This window comes from Micropterus dolomieu, linkage group LG07 (assembly GCF_021292245.1).
Source record: "Micropterus dolomieu isolate WLL.071019.BEF.003 ecotype Adirondacks linkage group LG07, ASM2129224v1, whole genome shotgun sequence".
Lineage (NCBI taxonomy): Eukaryota > Metazoa > Chordata > Actinopteri > Centrarchiformes > Centrarchidae > Micropterus > Micropterus dolomieu.
The window spans coordinates 21,157,210-21,170,598 of record NC_060156.1 but is presented as its reverse complement, the minus strand read 5'-3'; the positions used below and the strand labels follow the sequence as shown (position 1 = coordinate 21,170,598).

At 39.8% G+C, this 13,389-nt stretch overlaps 1 protein-coding gene across 1 annotated transcript in view; it reads right to left on the bottom strand.

Annotated features, from left to right (window-relative positions):
- The window catches only part of fhip1b (FHF complex subunit HOOK interacting protein 1B), a 28,035-nt gene extending 17,653 nt beyond the window's left edge, over positions 1 to 10,382 (bottom strand). Inside the window, exons 1-4 of the mRNA XM_046053328.1 lie at positions 9,884 to 10,382; positions 3,625 to 4,083; positions 1,303 to 1,707; positions 122 to 352 (exon numbers count right to left, since the gene is read on the bottom strand). Coding sequence (XP_045909284.1) covers positions 122 to 352; positions 1,303 to 1,707; positions 3,625 to 3,753 — 765 coding nt within the window. The 5' untranslated portion in view covers positions 3,754 to 4,083; positions 9,884 to 10,382. The remainder of the gene's footprint in view (positions 1 to 121; positions 353 to 1,302; positions 1,708 to 3,624; positions 4,084 to 9,883) is intronic.
- Between the last annotated feature and the right edge of the window lie 3,007 nt (positions 10,383 to 13,389).

Sequence of the window (13,389 nt, the reverse complement as noted above, 5' to 3'; positions counted from 1 at the left end):
ACATTAAAAAAAAAAAAAAAAAAAAAAAAAAAAAAAAAACTGCACTACTATACAATACTAACGATAAATTCAGCATGACGCTTCCTATAACAACATAGTTTTTATGAACACGATCACTCACTGGGCAGAAGTAGGATTTCTCAGCGATGTAACGTGCCACAGCCTCGTGGCTGGCCGAGGCCGCCATGACCAGCAGCAGCGCGTCTCGCGCCTGCTGTCCGATGGCTCCGTCCCGGTGTATGAATGGCACAAGGAGGGAGAAGATCAGCAGATTGGTGGAGCCCTGCTGGGCCGGTGCCGCCTGGAACAACATCTCTAGAACCACAGGCTGCCGGGCCATGGACACACAGACCTGGTGGGGGATTTACAGTCTCAAAATTAAAAACAGAACCATAGAAGTCTAAAACACTGATGAAAAATCAGAGGAAAACACTAAGCAAAGAAGTTCTATTTGATTGTAATTTTAGGAAATTATGTCTGATAATGAAAGATAATCCCTTCTGAGGCAACCTGATATATAAAAATAATGGAACAGACCACCAACTTCTATAGCTTCAGCCCCGGCCAAATTTTTATTGTTCTGGATCAGGACATGTCAGAGTGTTGGATTACAGTGTCACATAACTTGCTCGTATGCCTTGATCACAAAAAAAAAGCTGTTTTCAAATCATCATCCATGTTTGAGGGGAGTCAGCAGCCAGTTTTAACAAGCACTAACAAGTAACAAGCACTGTTATAATGGATGCCTGCAATACACTGTACCTTATTCTCAAATTCTGAACACCGGTTAACTCCTTAGTGAAACTATGTTTGTGGTGTCCTGTGCTATGATTTTAACAGAAAGCCACAAGCCAATAAGAAAACAGCCATGGCCACTATGTAAATAAATTAGAGATACAAGCACGCCAGGTATGGGTCAAACATTTTTAACACTTTCTCCTGATTTTAGGAAAGCTGATGCAGCATTTCACTGAAATTAAGCGCTTTCTTTCCTTTTGCAGTTAAATTAGCAAGGTAAAGTTCAGTTGTGTGTTCCAGTGAAAACTTCCCCATAAAGTTGCCAAAATTATCATAGTCCTCCTCAGTCATTTCTCCTTTCTGACCGTCAAGACTAAAAAATCTGTGTAATGTTGGTAAAAATAGTCATTACATGTGGGGTATCTAGTCCTTGTAGGTCTTATGATCTGTTTTCAGCTTTAGATAAAATTTAGCAAATTTGTCTCAAAGGCTAACAACGAAAAGTTCTTATGTAGATTGTAGGTAACTACATTAGAGAGGTATATAGGCTCCAAGTGAATATACCTGGTTGAGCAGCAGTACCAGACTGTTCTCCAGGGCTGAAGGACAACCAAGTTCTGGGTCAGCGCAAGCTCCCAGTAGCCTCAATAGGGGGTGGAGGACGGCTGTGTGCTGCAGAAGAGGCTGCTGGGACTGGCCGATGAGCATCTCAAACAACTTGAGCAGCGCCCCCTGGCTGTCTGGGTCCAGGCCGCGGCGGAGGTGCCACTGAACCAGACACTCTAGAATATTCTCGGTGACCACCAGCTCCAGTATGGGGCCCATAAGTGCCACGCCGGCACCGCCCTCTGAGCTCTCAGCAGGCCGCTCCTCCGCCAGCAGACACAACATCTGGTCGGTGTGATTCCTCACTGCCGTCAGGTCATCGCTGGAGGACGAAGGCTCGTGCTGCTCCAACACCCAAGAGACCTGAATAAAGGAACAGTGTTGTAGTGTAGTGTTTACGTTTTTAAATTATTGTCCTTCTATGAGAACATAAAAAAATAAGTGTGACCTCTAAAAGGCATTTCATGCCATTTATACAGATAATGAAAATTACAGTTGTGCGCCACAACAGCTGTCACAGATGACACAGAAGTGCCTCACTTTACTGTTCACGACAGATTAAACCGTATTTGTTACATGGGGAGTAGTGAACACTGCAGTCAATACAGACACAGATAATCTTTGTGAAAAAGGCCTAGTTGTCATGGATTTAAGATATAATGCACTGTCAAATCTGAAGATCTTTGCCCCTTTTTAATGTGTTAGCTGCATGTTCTGCCCTTAAAAATATACTTAAGTGTTATATAAACATTTAAAGGAAATTTGTACAAAATAATTATTTAATTTACTGACCTTTTAAATGCATTGACAGATATTATAAAAGCAGTAAGAAATTGTTACTGGCACTGAAACGCTGTTTTTTTTTTATAGATAACAATGTAACATAATAGCATAAAAGTGGTGTCAAAAAGAAATTGACAAATGCAGAGAGGTCTCACAACATTTATCAAGAGGTCCAGCAGTCAGCATGACTACAGCAATGATGAATTTTAGATAATTCAGATAAGGGATGTGCTTCTTGTGTTTTAGCAGCTTTAGAAAAGTGCGGTAAATGTTGCAATGTTGCACAACGCTTATTTGTGTTTGTACACACACGCCTTCCCACAAAACCACTTGTTATTTCATTTCCACTTACACATAGTTCAACAATCTAGACATATACCTCTACCTTCCTCTTAAAAGCTATGAGAACATATGATTGCTATTCAAAAAAACTGACAGGGTTCCCCAGCTTCCATCCACCCTGAACACATGCATGTTAGGTACTTAGAACTAGAAAAACTGCAGCTATATGTAGGGGTAACTGTAACATCATGTTGTAATTCAGCTGAAACATGTCCACCTATTAAGACTACTGTTTAACAATGGATTCCTCCTTGAACAATAAAATAAGCCTCCATGCAAAATGTCTGTCTAGAAAGAGTATGGTTGCTATGGTTGCTATGGTTGCAAAGCTTACACACACACACACACACACACAGCCTCTGAGTTATGTTGCCTCAATTCAACAGTTAGGAAGTGGCAAGGCTCTGTAACCTATAAAACGTTAAGCCAGAGATTGGACATGAGCCAGTCACACTATTAAAGTCGACTGACTGACTACTCTCATCAGCACTGGCACAGCCAACTGAATGTGTTAACATTCACACTTGGACAGATAATCATTCACTAATAGAACCTTAACATCATAACTGATCTTGTTGTCATTCAGTGTTGACCAAAATTGAACACATACTTTTCATTTGTGTGCTGTTGAAGATAAAACAAAGAAAACAAAATGTGCAAATACTTTCTCAACTATTGTAAATTGCAGAGGTGCAAAAGATTAATCAACAGGAAAATGAATTCTCTGTTAATACAAAAAAGATATTTGGTTAATTATTTTGTCATTTTATTTGAGGATTTTAAAATCCAATATGCCGATATATCTATCGGCCAATATTCTTTTCCACCCTTATTTTAAGAAACACATGACATAAACAAAGATTATCCCAAAGATTATAACATTTGTTGTTGAGACCATACCAAGATACCATGACATAATGCAGTGTATTAAGAAACTTTTTTATTGTTTTAAATAGTATTTTGAACAACATTAAAACAAACTATGTTAAAGTTTTGACTTTGTTTCTTTTTTTTTTTTTAATAGTCATATATCGGCTGTTATAAACGCTGATGCAGATATATCTGCAAGTAGCTTATATCGGCCAATAATAAAATAACAATAAATCGGTCGGGCTCTAGTGCAAACTGAACAGGCCTGGTGTGTCTCTGGCTCACCTGTCTCCAGTGGTTCTCAAACACCATGAGGCAGGTCTCCGGGTCAGCAGTGCAGGGGCTGGAGGGGGCGGCACTCCGGCCGGACCGACTCCCGGGACCCCGTGGGTTCAACCTGCTCAGCCAGCTCATACTGGACCCAGTGAGAGGCAGGTCACAAGAACTCAAAGACGAGAGGAGTTCCAGTAAAAATAGAAGCAACGGAGGGCAAAAAGAAATTAAGAGGGAAGAAAAGGAAAGGGGGAGGAGGAGAGGGGGATAAAGGGGAGAGAAAGTGTATCTAACAAGAGAGACGGAGGGGAAGGAGGTCAGCTGCAAACGCGCTGTCACTGCCAGTCAGTGTACGTCTAGGCAAAGCCTGCCGCTGCTTCAGAATCTGTGTGACCCTTTCCTCCCTGTAGACCCTGTCATCCAGTCTGAAGCCAACACCACTCCATAGCCAGTCAGGACGGGCACTCTGCACTGTGTAAACAAAAACACAGGACATACACATCAATATGTAAACCTGAATCTATAAGACATTTCACAACCTTCCAAACCATTCTTTTTAAAGCTCCTAAAATATTTCTGTGTTAATTTGTGTGTTTTCTAAGTGCATATTACATGAATTTCTTCCTGTTTTACCCTAAAATTCTACACGTCCGAAGCCCACCACATCAATAAAATTCTGAAAGCATATTATTTCGTGCCAGCAGTTCAGGTGAGAATTATGGATATAATATTCAGTTACAGTATATTTAATTTTGCATCAGGACACTAAATTTGAATTGAATTAAATATTTAAACACAAATGGGATCAAATGTAATTCAGTTTTTCCTTTTAAGCAGCCCTACTCATTTACTTCCTGTATAGCGTGAAATGGTCCCATACAGCCAAACATAAAATAGAGCACCGACCAGCCATAAGATAATGGCCGCTCACAGATGAAGTGAACAACACCGATTATCTCGTTACCATGGTACCTGTCAGTGACCAAGTTGATGTGTTAGAAGCAGGAAAAATGGGCAAGCATTACGATTTGAGCGACTTTGATGAGGGCCAAATTGTGATGGCTAGACGACTGGGTCAGAGCATCTCCAAAACTGCAGCCCTTGTGGGGTGTTCCTGGTCTACAGTGGTCATTAGCTATCAAAAGTGGTCCAAGGAATGAAAAGCAGTGAACCAGGTCATGGGCAGACAAGGCTCACTGATCCACGTGGGGAGCGAAGGCTAGCCCTGTATAGTCCGATCCAACAGACAAGCTACTGTAGGTCAAACTGCTGAAAAAGTTAATGCTGGTTCTGATAGAAAGCTGTCAGCACACACAGTACTTTGCAGTTAGTTGCGTATGGGTCTGCATATCTGCAGACCAGTGCAAACAGTGGGCACATGAGCATCAGAACTGGACCACGGAGCAGAAGAAGACAAGCCGGCGGAGGCAGTGTGTTTGGGCAATGTTCCGCTGGGAAACCTTGGGTCCTGCAGTTCATGTGGATGTTACTATGACACTTAGCACCTACCTAAGCATTGCTGCAGACCATGTAAACCCTTCAATGGAAACTGTATTCCTTGAAAGCACTGGCCTCCTTCAGTACGATAATGCCGATGCCACAAAGCAAAAAAGGTTCAGGAATGGTTAGTAAATTCAAGGTGTTGACTTGGCCTCCAAATTCCCCAGATCTCAGTCCAATTGAGCATCTGTTGGATGTGCTTGACAAACAAGTCCGATACGTGGAGGACCCACCTCGTAACTTACAGGACTTAATGATCAGCTGCTAACATTTTGGTACCAGATACCACCAGCACATCTTCAGAGGTCTAGTAGGGTCCAAGCTTCAATGGGTCAGGACTTGGCAGCAATACCAGGCAGATGGTCATAATGTTCTGGCTGAGTGTATATCATCTGTGCTGAAGACCGGCTGTGTTTTCCTAAATAAACCTAAGTCAGCTCCTACAGTATGTAGTTAGTGGGGAAGCCATTCAGTCCTTCTGTGGAAAAGCTAGAGCCCATCTACCTTCTGCTCAACATGGGAGTAACTGCCTGTTCTCTATTATGGACGCACATTCCAAGCAATTAACTTGCTTCAATCATCAGTCAAGGTAATGACATATGCTTTTCATCAGTGAAAGCTTTATTTTATCATGTTGAGGGATTATTGCCCCAGAACCATAGCAAATTCAGAACTTGAATCAAAATTGCCCATTATACATCAAACTGAAAGACAGGAAGGTTAAACAAAAAAATTTGTATAATTTAGAGGCTGTACTCATGGGCATAAATAAGATGAAATTCTATTTAAAACAAAGAGTAATCTGTTCTTGTATCAAATAAAAGGATCCAGCTAACAAATGCTGACATCAAGAAAAAAAAAATAGGATGTCCTGACAACAAATTGAAGTCTTAGTAGTTTTTATTTGGGAACATGAGAGGATTAACATGCTCAGAGTTACACTGTGTGACAAGTGTGTTCTCTGGAAGTCTTTGTTGATATTAAAAAAAAGGTTGATCCATTCTGCATAATATCGCAAAAAGCAAAGATAAAAAAGAAAGCAGCCACGGTGACGTTATAAAGAGTTCCAGGGAACAGGCACTCGTTCTTCAGTTTTGACAACTCAAACCTCCAACTTGTCATTTTTATCTGTGACACCTTTGCCGTTATGTTGAAGAGATGGAAATTCAGCATGCAAGTCTAACTGTTGAAAACACCTGCATGGATTGAACTAATGTCTGACTCGCATTCCCCCAACCCCCTCCCACGTCTCCCCCTGTAAATGTTTATACAATACAAATCCAACTAAATAGCACATGTAAATAACTGCCACATTGCACATAGTCTTTTATTTATTTTTAACTTAACTTTTACATCTTCTTTATTCCATGATTTAATGCATATATACATGTTGTTTATGTCTGGCACCTACTCCTTGTACGTGTAAAAAGCGGATTCTGATTTCTGATGTCCTGGGGATGAACACATCCTTTTGCTCCACCTTTGTGCACTGCCAGTTACCGTATTCATTCATTATCATCATCAACATCCCAAAGCCCTTATTTAACTGCTCTAATGATTCATCTAATAGAAAGGTGCTTCTCTCTATGTCAAAACATGCATTTAAGTAATGGGGTTACTGTCTACTTTCAGTAAGAGTATCAAATAATAACAAAAAAACTCCTATGACTGAAAAACATTCAGTTTTTCCAGAATATAGTTAAATACACTACCTCCGTGCTGGGCTATCACATCCTGATAGCTCCAAAAATATCTGCCGGAAGCAGTGTATTAAGTGATTTATTGTGAGGATTACTTGGAAATGACTGAACAGATGGATCAACAGTGGAGAAGTGGATTATGCTGCACAAGTGGTTTTGATGCCTTTTTTTTGCTGTGGCTCTGTGTCGCCATTGGAATCAATGAAGGGGCAAACTCTAAACATTTGAGACTCACCTTTCGAGCCAACAGACCTATTTGATACTTAAAAGATAGATTTTTTTGACGTATTCCTTTAAGGGAAACACAAGTTATCAGAGATAGATGACTGCTGGAGAAACACAATATGACTGTAATGCATTTAGCTCACAGTTAATGTCACAAGCACTGGTTAATGGAGTTTGAAACCTATTTCTGTGAAGCTGTTTTCTTTTATCTCCTAAGTGTTTGAATAAAAGATAGTTCATAAGACCCCAACAGCAAGGTTCAACGCAGTAATGAGTTGAGAGTAACACCGTTGTTAAGGAAGTGTAGATGAATAAAGTTAAAGTAGATTACAAACTTATCGGTTATTAACTGTGGCCACATGATGTGGACTTGGGTCAGACAAAAGTAACAGATTTGATCTCTTCTGGCTCAGCTTCCCTAAGTCATTAAGGAGTAATGCTTTTCTTTATTGAATTCCTCATACAGCAGCTGTATGAGTATCCTTACACAAACAGCACTGAAAACTGCAGGTAAAATGTAATGTCCACACTTTTTTTAATGATTCACCAGCCCTCAGCAGGTTAGTCGAAGTTAATGATACTCATGTTGCTCTGAAAAAACAAAAACAAATTTTCTTTAAATGCACTAAATTAATCTATATCCAGACATTAAAGTGGGAAGAAACTCAACCCACAAGGTGTCAAAACAGGCATCTACAGCAAGACTGAAAATAAGCTCACCATAAAAGCAATTACCTTAAACACACGTAAGCCAGTCTTCAGCGACAAAACTTGCCGACTGTGACATGCAGGACTCGGTTAATACGCAGTAAACCACATACGGAAATTCAAGATGTTTTATATTCAGGTCACACACACACACACAGCATCATAAAAACCACCCATAAAATGAGTTCAAAGTTCAACTACAGATTACACTAAAAGGAGGCTGCCTTTATAAAGATGAAGAGAATTTGTCAAAGGTTAGGGATCAAACGCTTTCAGCTCGCCCTGACTGTTATAATCTCACACTACAAAGTCTACAGGCCAAGATATACTTCAGTTCAGACAGACTAAAAGTTTAGAAAAGCTTACTTCCAAAGTTTCTGGGACTTCCTGCAACGGACAACCTGACAGCCACACCCGCTTTCTGCAGGAATTGTCCAGGTGTACACTAGTGTGAAAATAGGCGGAGCTCCAAGGTCTCCGTTAATTCTGTCCTTCACATTCCTCCCATTTCTACTGTCTGTTTTTAATGTTTAACTTCACTGACTACTTCTTTGTTTTCATAGCTGATATTTAGATCAGAGCTGATCCCGACTCCCCCTAACCCAGGCTAATGTGCAGCTCTTAAAAAAAGAGAGATTTTAGCCTTAAAAGAGAACTGATCACAAATGTTGTCATGTGGGTCACAGTTCTCTGTTGATGTCAGTGACTGTACCCAAGTGAAACAGAACAAACTATAAATGCATCATTTTGTCATTTTGTCTTAATGCAAGGCAGAACTTTGCCCATATAAAATGCAATCAGATTAATTATCAATTAACATCAGTCTTATTTTCTTGATAAAGTGAAATAGTGAAACTTGTCCATCACAATTTCCCACAGCTCAAGGTGGCATTTCTGAATTGCTTGTTTTGTGCAACCAACACTCCAGAACAAAATTAATTGTTTCAGATCTAATGCTGTCAAACATTTGCTGAATTATTTGAGTATGAAAGTTCATTCTTGACCTTGCTAATGGAAGCCACGAGGTTAAAAAAAAACAAAACAACAACAACAACAACACAGGAAGAGGCTAGCAAGAGGACACTGAGTTCCATTTGTCAAAGTACCAAAATTATTTTTGTATAAATATTGATTTAAAAATAAGTTAGAAAAAGTGAAATACACAACAAGCCAAGTGTAGTTGAATGTTTAATACAATGTGCTACAGACACATTTCAGCCAATACTCGGAGTACTGATATTCAAAATGCAGCCCTACACTTGAGAACATTTGTCCGTCATAATTTAATCCGTCTGCCGCTTTGGCGGCAATAGCAGTCCAAAACAGAGTCACTCGCAGGGGAACGATGATCCTTGATCTCATGTTATTGTTGCCTGTCATTGTTGTGTGCCGTTAGTTGTATTTCTGTTTGTAACTGGTGTGAGATGATGCGTGTCTTCCCTGATATACAGTGCCGTGAACTTCTGCCATTTAAAACTGATCAAGAGAACTGATCTACTTAATCTTTAGATGCACTGTGAGTACAGATTACTGTTAGTATTATTCTGAAGTGATTATTATCGTCATGGTATTCTCCAGAATGGCATACCCCCACCTTTAAATGCTTTAGCCACAGTTGACAAGGGTTAAGATGGCTACCAAATCAGTCCTTGTGGCTGAGTTTCATAGAAAACATATGACATATTTTGCTTTTAGAATTTTCTCTCTTTTGTTTTTAAAATGTCATTTTATCATGCAAAGTCAGACATCAGTCACTGCAGTGTTTTGGGGTCATCTGTCCCCTTCAGTTTGACAGACTGTTAGCGCACCCAGCTCTTGAACGCAACCATCAGGTAGTTCGACCTTGTCTTTAAACTTATTAATTACATAACGTTATCTTATCGGCATTTGGGCTTTACATCTGATCTTGAAGTAATCATCTTGTGCCAGATCTCATTTTAGCGAGCCGAAGCCGCTTAACGTTACATTAAGGTCCGCCGGAAAACAACAATCACTGCATGTCAACGGCGAGATGATGTAGCAAGCTAGTTGATACAGCAAAGATTAGCCAGCTTTGACATGTCAACCGTGTATATAGTTCATATATCGCGTTGAAGCGCTAGTGCACTTTAATGTAAGTTAAATTCGAAGTTACTCACCTTGGATATTTGTAGGAGTCTTAACAGTGGTTGCGAGGCGCTGATTTCCACAGATACCTGGTTAGCTGGTTGCTAGTAACTTAGCGCTGGTGGGTTGCTAACGACTAGCTGCTAATGAATTCCACAATGTCAGAGCAGTAAACGGATGATCAGCGTGCAAGTAACCTGGAGACAACCGGCGAGCTAGACCACACTGAGCCTGGGAAGCTAACAAATTAACCACTCCTTCATTCGGGCTGATGTGCATCCTGTTAGCGACAGATAAACATCCCATTTGACGATTTCTCAAACAGTATTCCCTTTCCCGCAGCCATCTTACTTTAACTCCTCCCACACGACTTCTCTGACTCACACCCACCACACCGACGCTGCTCCACGCCGCTCCACTGCTGTATGAAGGGTTTAAAGTGCCAGAATTAAGGAGCGAACACTGTGACCTAATTCCATACAAACACTTTTAACTGTACACTGTGTGCTTGTTGATAAGGGTTCAAGATGGGCCGCTAATACATGTTTTATTAGAGTCTCACTTGCCTCCTTAATGCCCACTTCTTAAATTCAAACCGCGCACACTTCGTAATGTTTGCAAGTTTTCTGTTAAAAATGTTAGGTCTCGAGCTCAAGCTGAGGTAACCCTGATACCATCAGTATGACATCACCTGGATCAAACTTTAGAAGACATCATATAGGTTGAAAAGTATGAGTGAAGACTTGTGACGAGTAAACAGAATTTCACTGAATGTCCTCTGAGGATCACACCCAGACTCTTGACCTGAGGGGAGGGGGAAACTGTGGAGTTGTCAATGGTGAGAGAAAAACTGTCAGATTTAGTCAAATTGGATGTGGTGCCAATGAGGAGAACCTCGGTTTTGTCACTGTTAAGTTTGAGGAAGTTGCAAGAGAACCAGGATTTGATTTCCGTTTGGCCATTATGTGATAAACATTGTTGCTATGGCAAAGGTAATCTTAAACTCACCTGAAGGTCATACATCCTGAGGATCTCTGCAGGGCCTCTGCTCTCTTGGCCTTCTGCCTGTACAGGGCAATCAGTTGTGATGTGTATCTCTCAAGCTCGCAGTAGAATTGGTTGCATAGGTTCAACATTTGTAAAGTGATGAACTCAGCAAACACCTGCAAACACATAAATGTATGCAGATTAATGGTTTCCAACTTGGGCCTTGGCTGAAAAACAATGCATCAATTCCTTTTTTTAAGCAGGATGGCTGACTATATGGCAAAAAGAATACAGTTTTTACCTGAGAAATGGACATGGACCACTGCATTGACAAGAAAAGAAAATGCAGGGTCATCCTGCAAATTTCTTTAACCTAACTTAGGTTTGCTGTATCAAAATGAAAGATTATGTGGCTAGGAATTGAGTAAGCCAATCAAATATATTTTAAACTAGACTAATTGTATAATATTTCATCATTTAGCTTCTATATGAAGCAACAAACACCAACACAGACCCTGTTTTCTCTCAACAGTGCCATTTTTGGTCTGACCAAGTTTGAGACAGAATTTCAGTCAGGTACTAAATAGTTTATGAACCATAAACAGGGCTCAACCTTAAACTGTTAAACTGTTGCAACTGGCCCCACCGGGCCAGTGGGTTGGAAACTTACTGGCCCGAAGACAGTTTTTACTGGCCCTCCCTCCAAAAATTATTTATCAGTGTTACAACAAAACCAAAGACTTAAGTTATGTTATTATGATAACATGTTTAATCTGTTATTAAATACATCCTGGATATAAAAAAACTAAACTAAAATGTAATCACAGTTAAAATTATAAAAAATAAAAAGGTTAACAAAACAATTTACTTTTAAAACAAACACACAGACTCAAACATGACGTGCTCTCGCTCCTGCTGACAGCCATTTAATAAAGAAAGTGGACACAGAGCAGCGGACACTAGTCGGCTCTCTCCTAATTGACAGGTCGCCATGGTAGCGACCTGTCAATCACAAGGTATTTGTCCCTAAATAGGACCAACTATAACTGCTCCCAAGCTTTTCTTCTGCTACAGATAAGCCACTCTCCAACTGATGTTTGACCAGTATTTATTTTTTCCTTTTCACAAATAATCTTCTTTTGACCAGCAAACACCGTGAAAAACTGAAATAATATAATCACAAACACAATCACTTTCAGTATGAAATATAATCACAAAATATCATCAGTTCAAAATAAAATAAGAACATACCATGTGCGCCTTCTGCACAGACATTTAGGAGCCGTTACAATCTTCCAATGTCGCAGCACAGCCTTCTGAAACTCTCTTTTCTTCCCTTTTTGCTTCTGATCGAAGCTTAACAATCAATTATACTTAATTGATCATGTTGATCGTCATTGACCAGCATGCGCTTCATTTGGTGTAATTCACAAGTTAAACAGTAGGTGTCACTATTACTCAAGAGAAACCAAATTACACTCAAAAAACATAATTCTGAACACATGACACAGTAATCAAGTACCTTTTACTGCGACAGCTACACCAACATTTACTAAACGAGAATCATGCTGTGTTGAAGAATACTTGAAACTAACGACTGAGACCATAAACTCGTTATGAAAGTGTTTATTGAGGTAATAATTCGGCTGAGAAATAGCAACATTTAACCATTATTTCTAATGGAACCGGACTTCTTTGTGCAACCAGCCGACTCGCCCCCTGCTGGCCGTTAGAGAGAATGCAGGTTTAAGTTCCGTCTGCATGGTTTCACTTTCAGACCCAGAGGTTGCAGCATGATTGAGATTAGAGAAATAACATTTGACAACCACTCACGTAACTACAACTCTGGATTGGACAATGGTGCGCGCCAAGAGCTGCAAAACAACTGCAGGATGTTGAGTTTCTAATTCTTATTATTTTTTAAATAGGCTGTTTTTTGAGTTGCTATAGTTCAACTGTCCCGACGTTACTTTTTACTGGCCCCGGGCCATCGGGCCATCATTGTTGTGGAGCCCTGCATAAAGGAGTCATTCAACCCTCTCATCATAGGTTTATAACAGCCTTTAACAGAGCCTACAGTGAAAAATGTTTACACTTAATGCTGTAATTGATCTACAGTTTTCTCAGCTTTTGATCACTGCCAATCATTTCTGAAAGAAATCAGAATTTTAAATTGCTAAATATACATATTCATTATAAAATTTCACAGTTACAGTTGGACTAATGCACTTTTCTAAAACAGTACAATATCCCCCCTACCTCTCAAGTCAGGGCTAAAATATCTTCTTTCATGTTAAAATGTCATCCACTGTGAAATGTTGCTGACTCCAGTTCTAGCAATGTAGTATTTTTTTTATATTCTCAGTATGTCTGATTAGCAAGCCAGCAATTGACACAGAAATATGCAAATCGATAATATACCTTGGATAGCTGTAGTGCCACTCAATACTCTGTTTGATCCTGCCAGAGCAAATATAACAAACAATATAAAGATTTCCAATTAGCCCAGTCAACAAGAACATTATTATTCTTCAAAAATACATTATTTTAT